This window comes from Equus asinus, chromosome 24, assembly GCF_041296235.1.
Source record: "Equus asinus isolate D_3611 breed Donkey chromosome 24, EquAss-T2T_v2, whole genome shotgun sequence".
In the NCBI taxonomy this organism is placed as follows: domain Eukaryota; kingdom Metazoa; phylum Chordata; class Mammalia; order Perissodactyla; family Equidae; genus Equus; species Equus asinus.
The window spans coordinates 28075956-28096710 of record NC_091813.1 but is presented as its reverse complement, the minus strand read 5'-3'; the positions used below and the strand labels follow the sequence as shown (position 1 = coordinate 28096710).

Genomic DNA, 20755 nt, shown 5'->3' with positions numbered 1-20755 from the left:
TCTGGCCAAAACCTCCAGTATAAGGTTGAGTAAGAGTGGTTAGAGTGGGCACCCTTGTCTTGTTCCTGTTCTGAGAGGGATGGCTTTCAGTTTTTCACTGTTGAGTATAATCTCAGCTGTGGGTTTGTCGTATATGGCCTTTATTATGTTGAGGCACTTTCCTTTTATACCTTTTTATGGAGAGTTTTTATCCTAAATGGATATTAGGTCCTGTCAAATACTTTCTCTGCCTCTATTGAGATGACCATGTGGTTTTTATTCCTGAGTTTGTTAATGTGGTGTATCACATTGGTTTGTGGATGTTGAACCATCCCCTGCGTCCCTGGTATAAATCCCTCTCGGTCGTGGTGTGTAATCCTTTTAATGTATTGCTGTATTTGGTTTGCTGACATTTTGTTGAGGATTTTTGCATCTATGTTCATCAGCGATATTGGCCTGTTCTTTTCCTTCTTTGTGTTGTAGTTGTCTGGCTTTGGGATCAGTGTGATGTTGGCCTCGTTGAATGTTATTGGGAAGTGTTCCATCTTCCTCAATTTTTTGGAATAGTTTGACAAGGATAGTTGTTAAATCTTCTTTGAATGTTTGGTAGAATTCTCCAGAGAAGCCATATGGTCCTGGACTTTTATTTTTTGGGGAGATTTTTGATTTCTGTTTGAATCTCTTTACTTGTGATTGGTCTGTTCACATTCTCTAGTTCTTATTGATTCAGTTTTTGGAGGTTGTATGAGTCTAAGAATTTATCCATTTCTTCTAGATTGTCCAATTTATTGGCTTATAATTTTTCATAGTATTCTCTTATAGTGTTTTGTATTTCTGTGGTATCACTTGTAATTTCTCCTCTTTCTAATTTCATTTATTTGTGCCTTCTCTTTTTTTTTCTTAGTGTGGCTAACGGTTTGCCAATTTTGTTTATCTTCTCAAAGAACCAGGTCTTTGTTTCATTGGTCCTTTCTACTGTTTTTTATTGTTGTTTCAGTTTCATTTATTTCTTATCTAATTTGTATTGTTTCCCTCCTTCTGCTGACTTTGGCCTTTGATGTTCTTTTTCTAATTATGTTAGGTGTAGTTTAAGATTGTTTGAGATTTTTCTTGTTTGTTAAAGTGGACTTGGATTGCTATGAATTTCCCTCTTAGGACTGCTTTTGCTGCATCCCATATGAGTTGGTATGGTGTATTTTCATTCTCGTTTTGTCTCCAGATATTTTTTGACTTCTTCTTTGATTTATTCAATGATCCATTGGTTCCTCTGTAGCATTTGTTTAGTCTCCACATATTTGTCTCTTTGCCAGCTGTTTTCTTGTAGTTGATTTCCAGTTTCAAAACATTGTTGGAAAAGGGCTTGATAGCATTTCAGTCTTAAATTTATTGAGGCTTGTCTTGTTTCCCAATATATGGTCTATTCTTGAGAATGTTCCATGTGCACTTCAGAAGAATGTGTATTCTGCTGTTGTTGGATGGAGTGTTCTATATATATCTATTAAGTCCATCTGGTCGAGTTTTTCATTTAAGTCAACTATTTCCATGTTGACGTTTTGTCTGGATGATCTGTCCATTGATGTAAGTGGGGTGTTGAGGTCCCCTACTCTTATTGTGTTACTGTTAATATCTCCTTTTATGTTTGTTAGTAGTTGCTTTATGTACTTTGGTGCTCCTGTGTTGGGTGCATATGTATTTATAAGTGTTATGTGTTCTTGGTGGAGTGTCCCTTTTATCATTATATACTGCCCCTCTTTGTCTCTCATTACCTGTTTTGTCTTGAAGTCTACTTTGTCTGATATAAGTATGGCAACACCTGCTTTCTTTTGTTTGCCATTGGCTTGGAGTATCATCTTCCATCCCTTCACTCTCAGCCTGTGTTTGTCTGTAGAGCTGAGATGTGTTTCCTGGTGGCAGCATATTTTTGGGTCTTGTTTTTTAATCCATCCAGCCGCTCTGTGTCTTTTGATTGGAGAATTCAATCTGTTTACATTTAGAGTGGTTATTGATATATGGGGGCTTAATGCTGCCATTTTATCGCTTATTTTCTGGTTCTTTTGCCTTTCCCTTGTTTCTCATCCCAGTGTTTTGGACTGCCAATTTAGTTTGGTAGTTCTCTATGATGGTTTTCTTAGTTTTCTCTTTATTTATCATTTGTATCTGTGTTCTGTTTATGTTTTTAGTGGTTACTATGAGGTTTGTATAAAAAATTTCATAGACGTGATAGTCCATTTTCTCATAGCCTCTTATTTCCTTAACCTAAGCCAATCCCATCCCTTTCCTTCTAAGTTATTATTGTCATAACTTATTCCAATTTGTGTTGTGAGTTTGTGGTTAAGATGATGATATTACTTTTTTTTTATGATAGCTATTTTGAATTCTCTGTCATTTAGATTATAAAGTTCTGTGCCTTGAGGATTGGTTTCTGGGTGCTTGTCATTTTCCTTCTGCTCTGGAGTATTAAAATATTTTTTCCTATTGTTTACTGGTGTGGATTTGTGCCTCTGCATTGTGATAGTATTTGGTTGCAGCTTCCACCTGCCACTATTGGATAGGGGTCAGGATTTGTGTATTATGAACCCTCTGTGGTCTGTGGCTTGCTCACTCACAGCTACTGCTTTTCTATCATGTGTGAGGGTGCTCTGGTCAACTGGCCAAGCTGGAGTGCTGGGTGCAAGGAGGGGCACTTTTTTTCACCTGCAGGATCATAGAGACTTCTCACTCTGCCCTTACTATCTGTTCTCCTAGGATACTGGCTTGATGAAGACCCCCCCTGTAATAGCTTAGCCTTCTCTCTGTGGGGCTTTCCCTCGGGCTATGAGGGAACTTGGAGAGAGAATCTGTTCCCGCAGAGGGCCACCCCTCCTCCCTCCTCTCAGAGCTGTGCTTGGTCCCGGGGTTGTTGCCATTTGGAAAGGAGAGGGCATCCCCTTGCCTCCTTCCACTTCCTCTGGGCGTCCAGTACCTCCACCTCAGGTGCATGGCTGTGTGGGTCTCTGAGACATCTTTTGTGTTGTGTGGATGTCCTCTGTTGGTGTATGAATGTCCTTGTTGTATATCAGAGGTGAGAATCTAAGGGAAGCGCTCACTCCACTATGATGCTGACGTCACTCCTGTCCTCCACTTAATTTTTTATCCATCTGAATTTTGTAAAAACGTAGGAAGAAATAAGATCTATGAGATTTACGACTTTGATGTGACTGCTAAAAGTTTTGTTTCTGTATCTTTGTAAATATGTGGACATTACATACTTAACATGTGCAAAATATGTGGACGTTTCGTATACAAATTGGAATCACATTATACTTTTAAAGCTACTTTAAGTTATTGGGTGGTAATATTTCTAATATATTCATGATATTTCCCTTCCTTCTCAAATAGATTTGATTGAAAAAATCCATATCATAAAACCTTAGAACCGGTATCATGAGCGCCAAGTACTATGCTCCAAAAAATTCTCACTAGTTATCAAAGTGAAGAGGACCAGACCTTTTGCTTTTTAAATTCTGTTCTCTGCTTTTTATCAGTACTTACCACTAGGCCCTTTTACTGTGGTCTGCTTTTGAAAACTTTTCCTTTTCTCATTAACTGCTTCTAATTTGCTTTTGGCTGAGAAATGCTGTAATCAACCTTAGTAGAATTGTGTTTAAAATGAGAGTCCATAGCACTCATGGGATTCTTCAGCGAGTTAATTTCTGGGACTTGGATGCATATGTTGCTTGGAGATCTTTTCCCGTCTGGCCTGTACACCCTAAGCTGTGTTGTAGATGGTGAGACTACCAGATAGCTGAGTTCTAGGCAGGAAGAAAAGTCATGGCCTTTGAAGAGGAAGGGGGTGGGGTTAAGGGCAGAAGTTCTTATACTTGGTAAAGATGACAAATTTCATAGAGAAATCCATTTTTGGGTTGATTAGTGTCAGCAGCAGTTTACATGTGACTTTTAAAAATCACTGTGTGTGCGACTGACTTTTCTTTGCTTTTTCTCCCTCTGTCAGGTTCTTCAGAACAGATATCCTAGCCTATTGACGGCAACTGATCACCTGCTTGACATTTACCTCCAACTTACTGGCGAGAAACATCGCTCGCAGAGTGATAGTTCTGCTGCATCTGAAAAGGCACCTGAAGAGGTTTCAGAAGCCAGGAGAGAAAACAAAAGACTAAGCCTTGAGGGAAGAGAATTGTCTCTCAGGTATTGGCCTAAACACTTTTTTGAGTTGATATTTTAAAAACTGCTTCCTTCAAAAGTTCTTACCAGCTAGAACTGAATAGTTATGAGAGGTCAGGTGTTGAAATTAGACGTCTGAGGGGCTGGCCCCGTGGCCGAGTGGTTAAGTTCGCGCGCTCGGCTGCAGGCGGCCCAGTGTTTCCTTGGTTCTAATCCTGGGTGTGGACATGGCACTGCTCATCAAACCACGCTGAGGCAGCGTCCCACATGCCACAACTAGAAGAACCCAGAACGAAGAATATACAACTATGTACTGGGGGCTTTGGAAAGAAAAAGGAAAAAAGTAAAAATCTTTTAAAAAATAAATAAATAAAAAATAAAATAAAATTAGACGTCTGGAGTGCTTCATGGAGTCAGATCCCTTCTTCAGATCTGTGGTTACTGATTGGGGTGGCTTTTAAAGGTAATGCTATTTTAGCTTTAAAAAATAACTTTTAAAGCCAAAGTTGGGAACAGTTGCTGACATAATTCTTTCACTGGATATCCTTCTGTAACCCTTGGGGTCTTAAATAAGACTCTCGGATTTTGCTGTGTGTAGGGAGTTCTGTGCCTTTGCTCTCCATTCTCGATGGTTGACTTGCCCTTGTAGACGTGAAAATTAGGAATGGGCAGCTCCCCTCAGTTTGCTCTGGGAGTTAGTTGCTCCCCTTCCTCCGCTGCCTTGTCATGCATGGATCAGGGAGAAATGAGTGATAGGTCACTTACTGATAGGAGTAGAGACTGGGACCACTAACCTATTCTTTCCCCTGACACTATTTATCTTCACATTGCCAGAAAAAAACAGAGACTTTGTTGTCAGAGACTTTGTTAAGTGGACCAAGTAAACTCTGATGCCTTTCGTGTCTTTGGCATGTGGCCTTTTATTTCTTGACTTTTTTTTGTTTTGTCTTTTTAAGGGATTTACTGAACTGGTGTAATCGGATTGCCCATAGCTTTGACAGTCTGTCTTCATCAGCATCGTTAAGTATTTTTCAGGAGGTGAGATACAGTCTTCCCGCTTGTTTTCTCTGTGCTGTCTAATGCTGTTGGTGTCCATAATTATCTTCTATCTCTTGAACTGCTAGCAGAGTTTTTCTTTTGTGTTAGATATGTTTATTATCCTTAGCTAGTTACAACTGAACTAATGTTGCCTTAAAACTAATTCGATGTAGTAAATGCTTTTTGGTTTTTGAAACAGGTTACTACTAATTTCACATAAGTACAGTTTGAGATAGAGTAAAACATGTACTGAAATTAAAGGTAAAATGAAGATCTCCCAGGTGATAAATACTGTTGTAAAATATAAAGTGTTTCTAACATGTTTAATGTTTATTCATTTATATAATTTCTTAGTCTATTTGATAGATTTGTATTTGTCTGATCCCTCCGCTTGTCTCAGTAGGGCTTTTTAACTTCAGTCTAGAGAAATTTATGTGAGGGTTACAAAGTATAACCTGGTATGCTGGGCTTGGGAAAAAATGTGTTATGTGGGAGGGAAGCCCTATTGAATTTCAGCTCTGCCGTATTCAATAAGAACCAAGAGTTTTATTCCTGTCTGCTTAAGAATGTAAGTATACTGCCTGAAGACCTATGGGCTCTTAAAACATTGACCAATTTGAGTACAGTGTGTTCTGGTTTCTGTCAGCTTGGATTGAGGAGAGGATAGTCACCCAGTTTGGTTTGCAGGATCTTTTTGTGTTTGGTAAACTTACTTTGAGTAGAAAGAAATGTCATTTGGAGCACACACTTAAACTCAGCTGAACCCTGAAACGCGTGTGCCAGTCTTTTAATCTCTTTCCTCTCCAACGAACTCTCCTTCCCATTCTTCTACATTTCTCTTCTTCCTTACAGATAACCTTGTTTTGTACTTTTAAAATAAAACTGTGGCATTCGTGGGATTCCTCTTATCTTCTTTAGTCTCTATTTTAGCATGTCATTGTATGTTTGTGTGAGAAACTACTTTATTGAGATATAATTCACATACTGTAAAATTCACTCTTTTAATGTGTCCCATTTGGAGTTTTTTAGTGTATTCAGAGAATTATGCAACCATGACCACTGTCTAATTCTAGGACATTTCATATAAATGAAATCATACAATATGTGACCTTTTGTAGCTGACTTCTTCTTCTTCTTCTTTTTTTTTTTTGAGAAAGATTAGCCCTGTGCTAACATCTGCCAATCCTCCTCTTTTTGGTGAGGAAGACTGGCCCTGAGCTAACATCCATGGCCATCTTCCTCTACTTTATATGTGGGACACCTCCCACAGCATGACTTGCCAAGCTGTGCCATGTCTGCACCCGATATCCAAACTGGTGAACACTGGGCCACCGAAGCGGAATGTACGAACTTAACCGCTGCGCCACTGGGCCGGCCCCTGTAGTTGGCTTCTTTAACTCAGCATATTTTCTCAGTTTATGTGTGTTGTAGAATGAGTTGGTACTTCTTTTTATGACTAACTTTTCATTGTATTGATATACCACATTTTGTTTTTCTATTCATTCGTTGATGGATATTGAGGTTGTTTTCACTTTTGGCTATTGTGAATAATACTGCTGTGAACATTTGTGTACAAGTATTTTATTAATATAGAAGTAATATATATGTATTGTTGTTAATGGGAAAATACAGGAAAGCAAAATGATAAAATAAAACTATTCCCCGAATCAGAGATTCCCCAGCACTGTTGACACATTGGTGTACCTCCTTTCAGATCTTTTTCTATGCCTACAGGCTTAAGAACTCTTCTACTATATGAGAGTCTCCTTTCAAGACACTACCTTGTTGAAGAGATCGGGCTGGTTGTTTTACAGAATGTTCCACCTTATGGGTTTAACTGGTTGCTTTTTTTTTTGAGGAAGATCAGCCCTGTGCTAACATCTGCCAATCCTCCTCTTTTTGCTGAGGAAGACTGGCCCTGAGCTAACATCCATGCCCATCTTCCTCTACTTTATATGTGGGATGCCTACCACAGCATGGCATGCCAATCGGTGCCATGTCTGCACCCAGGATCCGAACCGGAGAACCCTTGGCCGCCGAGAAGCGGAACATGCAAACTTAACTGCTGCACCACCAGGCCGGCCCCTGGTTGCTTCTTCATTGCTGTGACAACTGGTGTCCTGCAATTCAATCCAATTCTGATACTGACTACCTGGAGTTAGTGTAGACCCCACAGGTTCAAGGGCTCAGTCCTCCACAAAACTGACCCCACTCTAGATTCCAGCCGCAAGTCTGAGGGGCCACCCACACTTGTGACCTATTAGCTATAAATTCAGGGGTTCCCACAAGCTCCTCAGGTTCAATAATTGACTCACAGAATTCATTGAAAGCACTATACTTACAGTTCAGGTTACAGTTTTAGTACAAAAGATATAACTCAGGAACAGTAAAATGGAAGAGACTTATCAGATAAGGCCAGGTCCTGAGCACAGGAGCTTTTGTCTTCCTGTGGAGTCAGGATGTGCCACTTTCCTGGTACATCAATATGTCCACCAACTGGAAGCTCTCCAAGCTATGGATGTCCAGCATTTTATTGGAGTCTTATTATGTAATTGTCCATATGATTGAGCTCGGTCTCTGGTCCCTCTCTTCTCCCCAGAGGTTGGGGATGGAGCTGAAAGTTTCAACTTTCCAATCAGTGCTTGGTCTTTCTGACCTGGCTCGCTCCTTCCTTAAACTGTCTAAGGGCCCATCTAAGAGTCCCCTTGCTTAGCCTAATAAACTCAGCTATGGTCTAGAGGGGCTCTACTGCATAACAGAAGACACTCCTTACTCCTGGTAATTCAAGGATTTTTGAAGCTCCGTGCCAGGAATTAGAGACAAAGACCAGATAAATCCTCTCTCTCTCTCTTTTTTAAATGCTTGCAGGAAGTTTATTCAAATATTACACTTGATGATGGCAGAACCAGCTATGTTCTTTGTTCTGCCACGCGCATAGTGTTCTTTTCCTTGTCATTTTATCTTTTGTAGTTCCTATAAATAGAAGTTTAACAAAATGTTTGATGTATTCAGATTCCACTTTTTTGTTGTAGAATCCATTTTTGGTGGTGATAGGTACTTTATATTTCCTTACATCAGGAGATATGTATCTGGTTGGCCTCTCTCTCGATGCTAAGACTGAGTAGTGGATTAGGTGATGACAGTGTGATCCCTTTATAGCACACCAGGAGTTTCCCTTTACAGCTAGGAAGTAATCTTCTGGTGTTACTGCCCCTGTGTGAGAGTCACTTCCCACTAGAAACATATACCTAATCATTGACACTAATTGCTATTTTTGCCTGAATTTAGGATTTGCAAAATGAGGTTTTTTTGGTTTATTTTCCTAATTAACCAGTATTTTGATAGGAAAGCCTTCACAGGTTTTTGTTTCCTGTCTCTCTTATGGTAAGGTCCTTGAGTCTAGGGTTGGTACTTTATTTGTACTCTCTTGAGTCTTAGAGAAATGTTCCTGCTGGATTTTGTGTTCCTACCTTTTGTGGCCAAGATAGTGATGCTCTGTCATTAACATATTATTTTAAAAATCAGCTGGCATTTACCTTGGTTATTTTAATAGGCTCTGGACTGTTTCACAGCAATGCTTTCTAAGCATACAAGCAAACTGAAAATGGCAGAAGTAATTGGAAGCAGACTGAACATTTCCAAGAAAAAGGTATGTAGTGCTATTTTTACTTCTCTATTGAAAGGAAGCTGAGATGTTTACCTTACTTTCTGGTCTCTGGCCCTTACCTGGAACAGCTTTTGCAATAAGTGCCTGCTTTATCAAAGTTGGTAGTTTCATTGCTGTCTCTCATAGACATACAGCTGTCACTCTCTTCTAGATAAGTAATTGTCCATGTGTTCTACATTTTTAAAATGAGTTTCCTCGTGTCCTTTACTATATGCCTGCCTTACTCTCCAGTGTTTTAATGAGCATGTTATTCTGTAGGTTGTGGACTTAGGACTGAAATTATATTTTAGTAACACTGTTGTCTGTAGTTTTATGCACAATTAAGTTTTCCCCAACTTTTTATTATTAATATCTTCAAACATCAGAAAAGTTGAAAAGAATAGTACTGATGAACATCTGTATACCCACTTCTTAGGTTCATTGCTGACATTGTTAATATTTTGCCATTCTTGTTTTATATCAAAATATGTATTTTTGGTGGAGAGAGCCTTTTAGCAGTGGTGTTGGTAGCTAGAGAAATGTCTGGGGCCCATTTGAGGCAGATATCTGGCATTCCCAAATGAGCGATGACTCAGAAAAGCCTTATGTCAGGAACTGACATAGAGATATTCTTTAGGCTTCTGAAGCTGTTGGGATGGTTTTGGCTGCAGGTGGCAGAACACCAACTAAAAGGGCCTTAAACAGTAAATATATTAATTATAGTAGGCTCTCACAATGAAAGTACCATGATTGGCTTAGATTGATAATATTCTTGGTTGAAGAGGAGTTCCCCTTCCCTGAGCATTTTGCCTCTTTCATGCCTGCCACAAACCTGAGCAAAATCTGGGTTCTTTGGGTTAGTGACAAGGATAAGAGAGGAATGTTGGTTAGGTGTCCTGGAGCGTGTGACAGCTTCTCTTCCTCCTTTGACTGCAGTCGGATGTACCAAGGCTTATTCAAGTCCCTGTTTCCTGCATTATGTTAGAAATTTAAAGCAGAGCAAAACTTAGGTGAAGAAAAATTGCTTTAATTTTTTTCATATCTTCTAGGAATAGAGCTTTCTATTCATTCTCTATGGGGGTGTGTCAGTGTGTTCACTTTAGATATAGGCTTATTTGAATGAATAAAAAGAACTATTACAGGGAACTGTTCAGGGTCAATGTTTTAAAAAACATATTAGAGATTTGGAAAATTAAAAAAGTAATTAAAAGCTGACTTTCCTGTGTTGGAAGTAGAAAGTGCTTCTTAGTAAAGGGCTATTTAGAAGGGCACAGTAAGCCTTATGATTGAGAAATGTTTGAAAAGTATACAGAATTTCACTCAGGTAAAATCTGTGCCCTCCCATAGGCTGAGTTCTTCTGTCAACTTTATAAACCAGAAATTGTGATCAATGAGCTAGACGTGCAAGTGGGTCGAGTGCGGCTTCTGCGGAAACAAAGTGATGCCATCCACATACGGCGGTAAATGTGGTTCTGAACTAATCTGAGAACAGTGGGGTTGTTGGAACCTTAATAGAAGGTCTAGTCCAGCCCCTTATCTTTGAGCAAGAGATGTGTCTGAACCATCATCTCTCCAGTGTGCTGGAGGGTTCCCAAAGTATGTTCTGAGAAACTAGATGTTAATAGGTGAAGGAGATGATGAGAATTGTTAGAGATTTGAGACTAGCAAAACTGTGTCTTTGATTTTATTCGCTGTAGTGTATTTAGTGAAGTAAGCCTCACTTGGAAGTCAGGTCAGGTCCTAACATTAGTCTGTTAATGCCTTGTAGGCTGGAATTATATAAGACTCTGAGATCTAGGTACCATTTATTAAATACTTACCATATGCCTAACATTGTGCTAAGTGCTTTGATTTGTTTTCTTGTGTAGTGGTTATAATAATCCTGTGAATAAGGTTGCCCTTACAAATTACCAGAAACTTGGCCCAGAACAACAGATATTTATTCTCTCACAGACATCTCAACGGACATTTATTCCCTCCAGTTCTGGAGGCTAGAAGTCTGAAATCAAGGTGTTGGCAGGGCCATCCTTCCTCTGAAGTCTTCTGCCTCTTCCTGGCTGTGGCTCCCAGCAGTCTTTGGTGTTCCTCGCTATATACCTAAGCTGCATGACCCTGACCCCTGTCTCCGTTGTCATATGGTCTTCTTCCCTGTGTATGTTTCTTTGTGTCTGTAAGTCTCTCTCTTTAAAAGGATGCCAGTCATTGGATTTAGGATATATCCTTAAATCCACTAGCATATGATTTTAATTTTATTACATCTGCAAAGACCCTGTTTTCAAATAGGGTCACATTCACAGATTCTGCATGGACATGAATTTTTAGGGAAGACTATTTAACCCACTACAACGGGAACTGTTATTATCCAAATTTTGCAGTTGAGGAAGTGAGACTAAGAGAGGTTAAGTAATTTGCCCAAGATGACACAGCTAGTACAGGTACTGTCTTCTCTTCATGATGTTTTGAATCTTCAGAGCCTAGTAAAGTATGAGGTGTGTAAATACTCAGTATTTGTAGAATATTTGTTGTAGGGACATCTTTTATAGCATTAAGACAGTCACTTTGAGTTTTCTTCTCATTCTTGTTTGTTGAGTCTGGAAAATCTGGCTCCTCAAAGCCACCCTAAGAGAAGACAAAGAGAGGGCTTCTCTTTGCAGCCTGCTTCTCTAACTGCTTGCTTACTTTCCCCTTTCTCCCAGGGAGACACTTACTTTTGCTGCTACGAGGCCATCTTCTGTTCTTATTGAACAGCTTGCGGTGTGCGTTAGCAAAGGGGAGCCCGTGTTGCTGGTGGGAGAGACTGGGACTGGCAAAACATCTACTGTCCAGTACTTGGCTCACATTACAGGTAACTCCTAGAGGGGGAGCACTCTGCCCCCAGGCAGTAAATGTTTCACACTGACTGCTGCTTTTTTTGAAAATAAAAAAGTCCAAAGAATACTAGAGTTTAAAAAGTGCAGTCACTACGCTTTTCCTGGAAATAACCAATGAAAATTTTTTCCTTGGAAATAATGTAATCTTTTCCCCTAGAAATGACCACTGCTAACAGATTGGTATTAACTTTTTTCAGTTGTATTCTTTGGTCTGCAAATATATGTACATATAGACTTGGTTTTGTTTTGGAACAAATAGGATCATCCATTATGTATTGCGTTTAATTAAGCAAATTGGACATCTTTTAAAAACAGAACTGACTCATGCCCATTCTAATGGCTAAATAGTGTTCCATACTGGATATTTATTTAGTTCTAATTTATAGACATTGACTGAAGGATTTTTTTGTTGTTTACAGTTATCTAATGCTAAAGCAATAATACACAGTCAATCTTCTTATACATGTCTCTCTGGGTTAGGTGAAAATTTTGAATGCTTAAGATTCCTGAAAGTAAAATGAGAGGATCAGAGGAAATGCACATCTAAAGATTTTGCCCTTTGCCCGCATCCGCATGTCCTTAAGGATCACACTAGATATTAATTGGTCTTTAAATTTTCAGAATGATCCTTTTGCTCTTTCTTTTTTAAAGGCCACCGTTTGAGAGTTGTCAATATGAATCAACAAAGTGACACTGCAGACTTGCTTGGAGGGTAAGTGTGGTTAAAAAAACTTTTTTGTTTATTATTTTGTATTTACTGTTTGAGATAAGCAGTACTATTTTCTTACAGATCTCAAAACTAGCCTTAGGGGGCCAGCCCTGTGGCTGAGTGGTTAAGTTTGTGCACTTTGCTTTGGCAGACCAGGGTCTTGCTGGTTCGAATCCTGGGTGTGGACATAGCACCGATTATCAAGCCATGGGTGGCATCCCACATAGCACAACCAGAGGCACTCATAACTAGAATATACAACTATGTACTGGGGGGCTTTGGGGAGAAGAAGAAGAAGAAGAAGAAGGAAAAAAAGAAGTTTGGCAGCAGTTGTTAGCTCAGGCGCCACTGTGAAGAAGAAAAAAAAAAAACAAGGGGCTGGTCCAGTGGTGCAGCGGTTAAGTTCACACCTTCCGCTTTGGTGGCCCTGGCTTTGCCAGTTCGGATCCTGGGTGCAGACCTACGCACCGCCTGTCAAGCCATGCTGTGGTGGGCGTCCCCCCACATATAAAGTAGAGGAAGATGGGCACGGATGTTAGCTCAGGGCCAGTCTTCCTCAGCAAAAAAAGAGGATTGGTGGCAGATGTTAGCTCAGGGCTAATCTTCCTCAAAAAATAAAAAAGGAAAATTCCCAAAACTAGCCTTGGAAAAATATCCAAATACCTGCATCCCTATCCCTACACCAGCAGGGTATTTATTGGAATTTATTGAGCAGCTCTTGGGTATGTAGATGTTTCTCTTCATTTTAAAGAACACTTGAAGTTCTTGCTCTCAAAGATCGTGCTGAAAGGGAGAGGAAAAAAAAGAAGTATGTAATCAACAAGTATTTGTTTGTACAGGTGTTTAAAGTGTACATTCTGTGGTCACAATGCCTTTGAGCTATACTCTACTGCAATTCGATTATCTTTGAAACATAAAGTAGCTCTATTCTTGGTTAAATGTTGCTCATAGGACTCCACGGTGGTCATTAAAATGCCCTTTTTCCCTGTTGGTGTTTTTGAATGTTAGTTTCATGATCAGTTGTGCTGAAGGCTGTAAAACTGATGGATGCTTTTGGCATGCCTCATGTTTAGCAATATTGGAATCTGTCTCATTAATTCTAAACAATTGCTTTAAAAAAACCTTAAAGGAGTAAAATAATAGAATTTATTGTTCATTTTGCTCTGTTTTCTGTCTGCTGGAAAGATCTTCTTTTATCTCTTTTCTTAGGGCCACATTATTCTGTAGCAGTATTGTTATTTTCACTCTTTCCTTGTCTCTTGTCTCTCCCTGCTCTTGCTAGCGTGCTACTTTGGAGTCTGCTTCCTTTGGTGCTTTTCCTTTTCTTACCTTCCCAATCCATTACGTATATTCTGCTCTGTGCATATCATTAATTATGTACCTGATTAAAGCCTTTAAATTTATAGTTTGTGGGTTGTTTTGTTTTGTTTTGTTTTTTTGCTGGGGAAGATTCTCCCTGAGCTAACAACTATTCCCAATCTTCCTCTCTTGTTTTTTTTCTTTGGTTGAGGAAGATCAGCCCTGGCTAACATCTGTGCCAGTCTTCCTCTACTTTGTATGTGGGTTGCTGCCACAGTGTGGCTGACAAGTGTTGTAGGTCCACTCCCGGGGTCTGAACCTGTGAACCTGGGCCACTGAAGGGGAGCCTGCTGAACTTAACTTCTACATCATAGGGCCGACCCCTGTATTCTGTCTTAAAATCAATTAGGTAATGCTTAGCTCTCTTACTCTAATTCTGTGTTCACTTTATTTTTCCCCAGTGATCTTTCTACCTTGTTTTTACTTCTGTTCAGTTAATTGATGCTTAATCTCCCCATTCCCTCATTGAGGTATTTGGCAATGTGTTCTTACTAATATATGGAATTTGTTATTTAACTAGGCATGTCTGTACTGCTGTGTATTTCTCTCTGTTCTGTATCTATCTATGTCTTCAGTAATATCCTACTGTTAAGTATTCCTAACACAAATGGTATTAATCTTGTACTAATTCAACATGGACTGAGTCTATCTCTTCTACGAATTTGTGTGCTATAATATCAGCCATCGCAAGTTTTAAATGCAGCGAGTACACAGGAGCTCATTTTTGGCCTGATGCAATCGATAATACAAAAAGGTTGGAATCAGAATGTGATAACTGGAATTTTGTTTTGGTGCCAACTTGGTAAAAAGAATTCATATCATTTTTTCTTGTTAGTGGTTTAGGATCGGTTATCAAAAGAAAACTTATGTATGCTTCACTTTTTGTATGATTGAAAGTAGGCCTTGTTTTCTATACTTTTCTTTTACAAGAAGGTGATGTAAATCACATCTTTTAATGTATAACATATGGTAGATGCATGGGTGATTTCCTTGCTTAAGAATTCTTGTTTATAAGATTGGAAGACCAAGAATGATTTTAACTAGCCAAGGGAGTGAAAACCAAAATTCAGGAGTAGGCAGGGAGATGAGATAGAGAAGGAGTAATATTTCTATTCTTGGAATGTGTAGTTAATTTCATCTATTTTATAATATAAGTTTTATAACTTGTTAAACATATTTTGCCTGTGTCAAATACTATGATAAAAAATAATGAAATTTATAGAACTAATTAGTCTGGTTTGGAAATCTGGTTCCTTTAGACTAGTTTTTAAGTTAGTGTTGTTATTATTAAGGATAAAGAGTTTGTTGAAGTATGGCCTTAAAGACTGTCAAACTCTTAGACCACACTACTACAGTTTGCCTTCTGATCTTTGTTAGTATATGGACCCTCTTGTTTTTTGATTAGTGTTATTGTGGTATATCTTTTTCCTTTGTTTAATTTTTAGTTTATTTTTGTTATTCTATTTAAAGTAGGTTTCTGATAGGCAACAAAGAGACCTTTAAGTTACCTGTGAGTAGAGAGCTGATCCAAATTACAACAGAGTTGGGGATGGAGAAAGCTTATGAGACTCTATTAGAAAGAGTAGAGGACACAGAAGACTTAGATGAAGCGGGTAAAATCACTGTAGGAAGAGAAAGTCTTGCATTAAATGGCAAAGTATAGAGCACAGGTTCCTAGCACTGACTATAAGGAAGGGGATTGGTAGGGGCAGCCTCTGAGGGAGAACCAGATGTATAGAGAAGGAGAGGTACCCTTGGAGAAGTTGACAGTGAAGGAAAGGAAAAACTTGGAGAATTAAAGATGTCATAGAAGTAAAATGGCAATCCATGTCTTCCTCCTCGCCACCCATAGAAACATACATAAAGGAAACTGCACAGAAGACAGCAGGGCATAAGTGCATGCTCACAAGCTTGGAATCTTGACCCCAAAACAGAGAGAAGTGTTTATTATTTCACTTACTCAGCATGTTCTATTGTATGTCTCTTTTACACTCAGTGTTTTTTGATGTTTTTATAGTTTGGGAGTCATTTTCTTTTGTTTTAGCCATTTTCAAATGAACTCTTTTTACATGTAGTCTCAGTGTATGCAATAGGTAGAACTTGAGTTCCTCTCCATGGGGGCGAGATGTTCTAGACCCCTACCTCTTGGCCTATAGGTGGCTCCCAAGGCATCTTTTCCCTGTTGAAGACACTGGAAAAGCCTGCTCTAAAATGGTTCACGGTTTGATTCACTGTTTCTCCTAGGTGTCAGATTAGTTCGCATTGACTACTTGTGTCACTGTGTTCTTTTCCGAAATGTATGTACGTTTGTTCACTTTTTCATCCCTTGAACCATATATTGACTTAACTGTTGTAGCCACTATGCTCAGTTTTAAATGAATGAACTTTTCTCTTAGGGAACTCAGTCTGATTTGAAATATTAAGCCACTTCTTTCATGAATTCGTGAGACTGAGCCAGTTAATAATGGTAATAATTATAACAGCTAACTTACATGGCATTCATGTGCCAGGTACTATTTTGAGTCCTTAATCTGTGTTTTAACTCATTTGGCTTTCTTAACAGCCAGGAGGCACCGACAAGCACAGTCAGTTAGTTATCCCCATTGTACACATGAGAGAATTGAGGCACACAGGCATTAAGTACCTTGTTCAAGATAGTGACAAGTCCATGATTTGAACCCACGCAGTCTGTCTTGAGTGCCTGTATTCTTATCATTACTTTGCTGCCTCAGTCAGTTTTGGATTCCATTTATACTATCATTTTTAAGACTAGAATTTTATTTAAATAACATGTATTTTGTTAATTTCTCACCACTTCTACTGTTGTCATTTAGTTCATCATCTTTTGCCTGGTCCAGTGCTTCGGTCTCTCATCTTTGCTTCTTGTAACCTCCCTACAGTCTCTCTTCTGCTTCGTAGTTACAAGGATCCTTTTAAAGTGTAATTAGACCACATCACTCTTTTCCTCAAATTCCCCGACTGACTTCTCAGTCCACTTAGAATATAATCCAAAGGCTTTATTTTGGTCTATAAAGCTCCACATAATCTGGCACTGGCACTTTTCTAAATAATCCCCTTTGTTGACCTCTGCTGCTGAGCTCCAGCCTCATTCTCCCCCATGTTGCACCTAGATGCTTGCTCGTCCCTCTCTGTGTGGCATCCCCTACCACCCGCAAGTATTTACTTAGCTTTCTTCACTGTTTGATGTAAGCCTCCTTCAAATTCCTGTCTTTAACAAAGCCTTTTCTGACTGTCATAGCGATATGACCAATACCTCCTTCACTCAGTCTCCTTTTACTTTATTAATCATAGCATTTACTACTTGGTATTTTATAGTAGATGTATTTCTTTATTGTCTCTTTCTTTAGACTGTAAGCTACAGAGGGGCAGGACCGTGTGGGTTTTGTTTACTCAAGGCCTAACCTAACACCCAGCAGGCGCTCAGTAAATTTTTGTTGAATAAGTGGAATAAGAAATATATCTACTAACGTGTTAGTGTTTACTGGCAAGTGAAAATGGATTTAAAGTTCTCATGCATTTTCTCTCTGGAATGAAGACTCTTCGATATAGATGCTCAGTATCAGGGCATTCAGTTTTACTCATCTCATGTTCCTTCCTCACAGCCCAATGAGTAAATAGTATCCATGAGTACTCTAATTGTGCTTGACTGTTCTTTGGTGTCGTTTCATTTCTCAACTGCTTTTTCTTGGAAATAAAATTGAAGTCATCGTCCTTGAATTTTGGTGTTTTCATGTCTTAGGCTACGGAAAATTGTATACTTAAGATTTTCCAGGAACAGTTAGTTCCTGGCAACTTATCTTTTAGGTAGAGCAATGTTTCTCGACTCTTTTTGTTACCAACCTCTCATATTAAGTTAAATTAAAATTTAATTTAAATGAATTAACTTCCTAACTCCCCAACCAGAGAAATTAAATGCTAAGGAATAAGAGAGTCTAAATACTAAGGAATAAAAAGTAGAGCTTTGGAGGGCCACAAACCATTGAAATATCTAAGATTTTCTTGCTGTCTCCTCTCCACCAATTTTTTTTCTCTTTCGGAGCAATAGCACTCCGACCCCTGACCCCAATTAAGACATGAGCTGAGTTCACTTAGCTTAAGTAAATCTATCTCATATGTTGTACTTTTCTTCTAAAATATTCTGAAAAATTTTTGGTTAATCTTAACAAAATAAGGTTTATCATTAAATTGTATACATGATATTTCTTGTTTGTTTGTTTATCTATTTACTTACTTATTTTGCTTAGGAAGATTTGCACAGAGTTAACACCTGTGCCAGTCTTCCTCTCTTTTGTGTGTAGGTCACCACCACAGTGTGGCTACTGATGAGTGGTGTAGGTCTGTGCCTCAGAACGGAACCCCGGCCACTGCAGCAGAGCTCACTGAACTTAACCACTAGGCCATGGGGCCGGCCCCCATGATGTTTATTTAAACACGTTGGTGGAATAAATGACAGCCTTTAACTACCCAACTGGGAATTTCAGATTTTTTCCCTAATATTGTTTATCCTAATACTGGTTTTTACCTTTAGTATACCTTCAAACACTTGGAGTGGAGAAAATAGATTATAATTTAAAACTTTACCGTAGATTTTAAGTCTTTTGGTGTTTCTGATTTTGATTAAATGACATCTTAGACCTGTTCCTGTTTTCCGAGGCATGCTTTCTCATTTCTTTTAGCTTCAGAAGTTTGTGAATCGCATTTGCCTTTTGTTTCAGTTACAAGCCAGTGGACCCTAAGCTTATTTGGCTACCCCTCCGGGAGGCATTTGAGGAACTCTTTGCCCAGACGTTTTCTAAGAAGCAAAACTTTACATTCCTGGGGCACATTCAGACCTGTTACCGGCAGAAACGGTGGCATGATCTCCTCAGATTAATGCAGCATGTGCACAAGTCAGCCGTCAACAAGGATGGAAAAGAGAGTGAAGCTGGTAAGAATGCGACCTAGACTGCTAGTGGGGGGTGCATAAGGCTGAGGCTCAGCAGAATTAGGAGAAGAGTTTGGGGGAAGAATCAAGCAATACAAGTTGGAGCTTTCCAGGACTTAGGGCAAAAATGACTAATTTTGAAGCATTGCTGCTCCCATGATTCTAGGCATGATTTCCGTAAAAACACATGATGTTAATGTTGTTGTACAAGTACCACTTAGTGGTCAGTAAATCACATTTCTTAGAAAAAGAGGTTATTTCCAAAAAGCTGGGTTCCACAGCCTAGGGGCTTTTGGTAACTTAGTTGCCTTCTCTGTGTTTCCTCATCTAAATGGGAACACAAGTACCTACTTCAGAGATTTTTATAAGGGACAAATGAGTTAACTAATACATATACGTATGCATATGAATGGACTGATTAGTGTAGTGCCTGGCACATAGTTAGCATTACTTAAGTGTTTGGACTTAGTTTTTTACACTTCTGTCTAAGATGTTTTATTTTTGTATGAGTTTTGTTAATTATGTTTTTTTATGTTTTTAACATATATATTACAACTCAAAATGTGTATTAAATTCTTGAGTTTATTCTTTTCTAGGGTTACTCCTAAAAGAGAAATGGGAAGCATTTGGTCTTAGACTTGACCATGCCCAACAACAGATGAAAATGACTGAAAATGCTCTATTGTTTGCATTTGTAGAGGTATTTTGCTTTAATTATTTACGTTAAGGGAATTTTGATTTGATGCAAAATGCAAATATTAGGCAGGCTACTATTTTGTATTCTCTTTATTTGATATTTTTAGTGCTTGCTGTTTAAGACTTAATGAACACTTAATGAAATAATACTTTGGGGAGAAGATTTTAAAGAATGTCCTTTATGGAAGTTATAAGGTTTCAATGAACACCATTACTACGTTATTATTGTTTTTAAATAAGATGTGGTTGAAGACAATTAGTGAACTCTTTATTGTTTCCTAGCTCTGTGTGTGTGTGTGTGTGAGAGAGGGATGGAGGGAGGGATTTGGGTCCAGTCACTTTAGTCCCCATTTTTGATTCCAGTGCGTGAGTAGCTTTACTGTGTTCTGTCCTGCAACCCTGTAGGAAGGATCAGCTTAATTACATGCTCATGACTTAAGCTTTTTTAGTTCTTATTTTTAAAAATTGTTTTTGTGACATTCTTCAGACCACACCCTAAAGGAGATAGGAATCTTACTTTAGATGGTGTTTGGTAAGAGAAAGGATCCCTCAGTCATATCGCCACTGGTGTAGGAAATTTGCTCATCACTGCTTAATCTTAATATGATTATTTCTAAAATAACCAACTAAAATGTCAGGTGCTCTCAAAATAGGGTTTGTACCTATTTCATGACTTGGCATTACAGTGGAGTTAATACATTTGTTCGTTTTATTTTTTTCAGTTAAATTTGTAGAAGATTCTTTGTTAGGATCACCATGAAAACAAAATTATAGAGCAATTTAAGAATAAAACAGTTCAGTTTTTCATGTTATGTCAACTGAGTGGATTGGAAGATTTATTTTTCATTGCTCTTGGAAATAGAACTTGGGGAGATAAAATTAGTAGAGTAGAGATGAGAAAAGATTTGTTTTGATATTCTTTAGCAACTGTGAAAGGCTCTGTATTACAGCCACTGCACGCTCTTGATTTAGTCATTTATCTGATCTTGGTAAACTCATGGCCTGACCCTATATTTATTTTGGGTGCTTTTAATAACCATTTGGGTACCTTTAAACATCTGAATACATTGTAAGTTATTATTTACCTCACTGTCCGTATAATGAGATGATCTAGTTTATTACATCTTGCTGTTAGGTTCAAAGATATTCCCTTGACCCTTTTGGACATTTTAAAAAAGTTAACTTGGCCTTAACTCTGGCAACCAACTGGCAGCCATTTGGCTTTTAAAGCGTAAGCTCATCAAGTAGGAGAGGTTTGCCCTTGCCTCTCTTTCAAATCCTGCTACATAACTGCTCTTCGTGAGTGTGTCCCTCCTTGAAATGGATTCTTAACGTTTTACTTTATCTTCTAG

At 38.6% G+C, this 20755-nt stretch overlaps 1 protein-coding gene across 1 annotated transcript in view; it reads left to right on the top strand.

Annotated features, from left to right (window-relative positions):
• MDN1 (midasin AAA ATPase 1) overlaps positions 1 to 20755 on the top strand; it is a 162033-nt gene that overhangs the window by 39954 nt on the left and 101324 nt on the right. The window contains exons 10-17 of the mRNA XM_014866691.3: positions 3971 to 4164; positions 5097 to 5178; positions 8732 to 8827; positions 10172 to 10284; positions 11521 to 11669; positions 12346 to 12406; positions 18499 to 18710; positions 19304 to 19407. Of these exons, the coding sequence (XP_014722177.3) occupies positions 3971 to 4164; positions 5097 to 5178; positions 8732 to 8827; positions 10172 to 10284; positions 11521 to 11669; positions 12346 to 12406; positions 18499 to 18710; positions 19304 to 19407 (1011 nt within the window). The remainder of the gene's footprint in view (positions 1 to 3970; positions 4165 to 5096; positions 5179 to 8731; positions 8828 to 10171; positions 10285 to 11520; positions 11670 to 12345; positions 12407 to 18498; positions 18711 to 19303; positions 19408 to 20755) is intronic.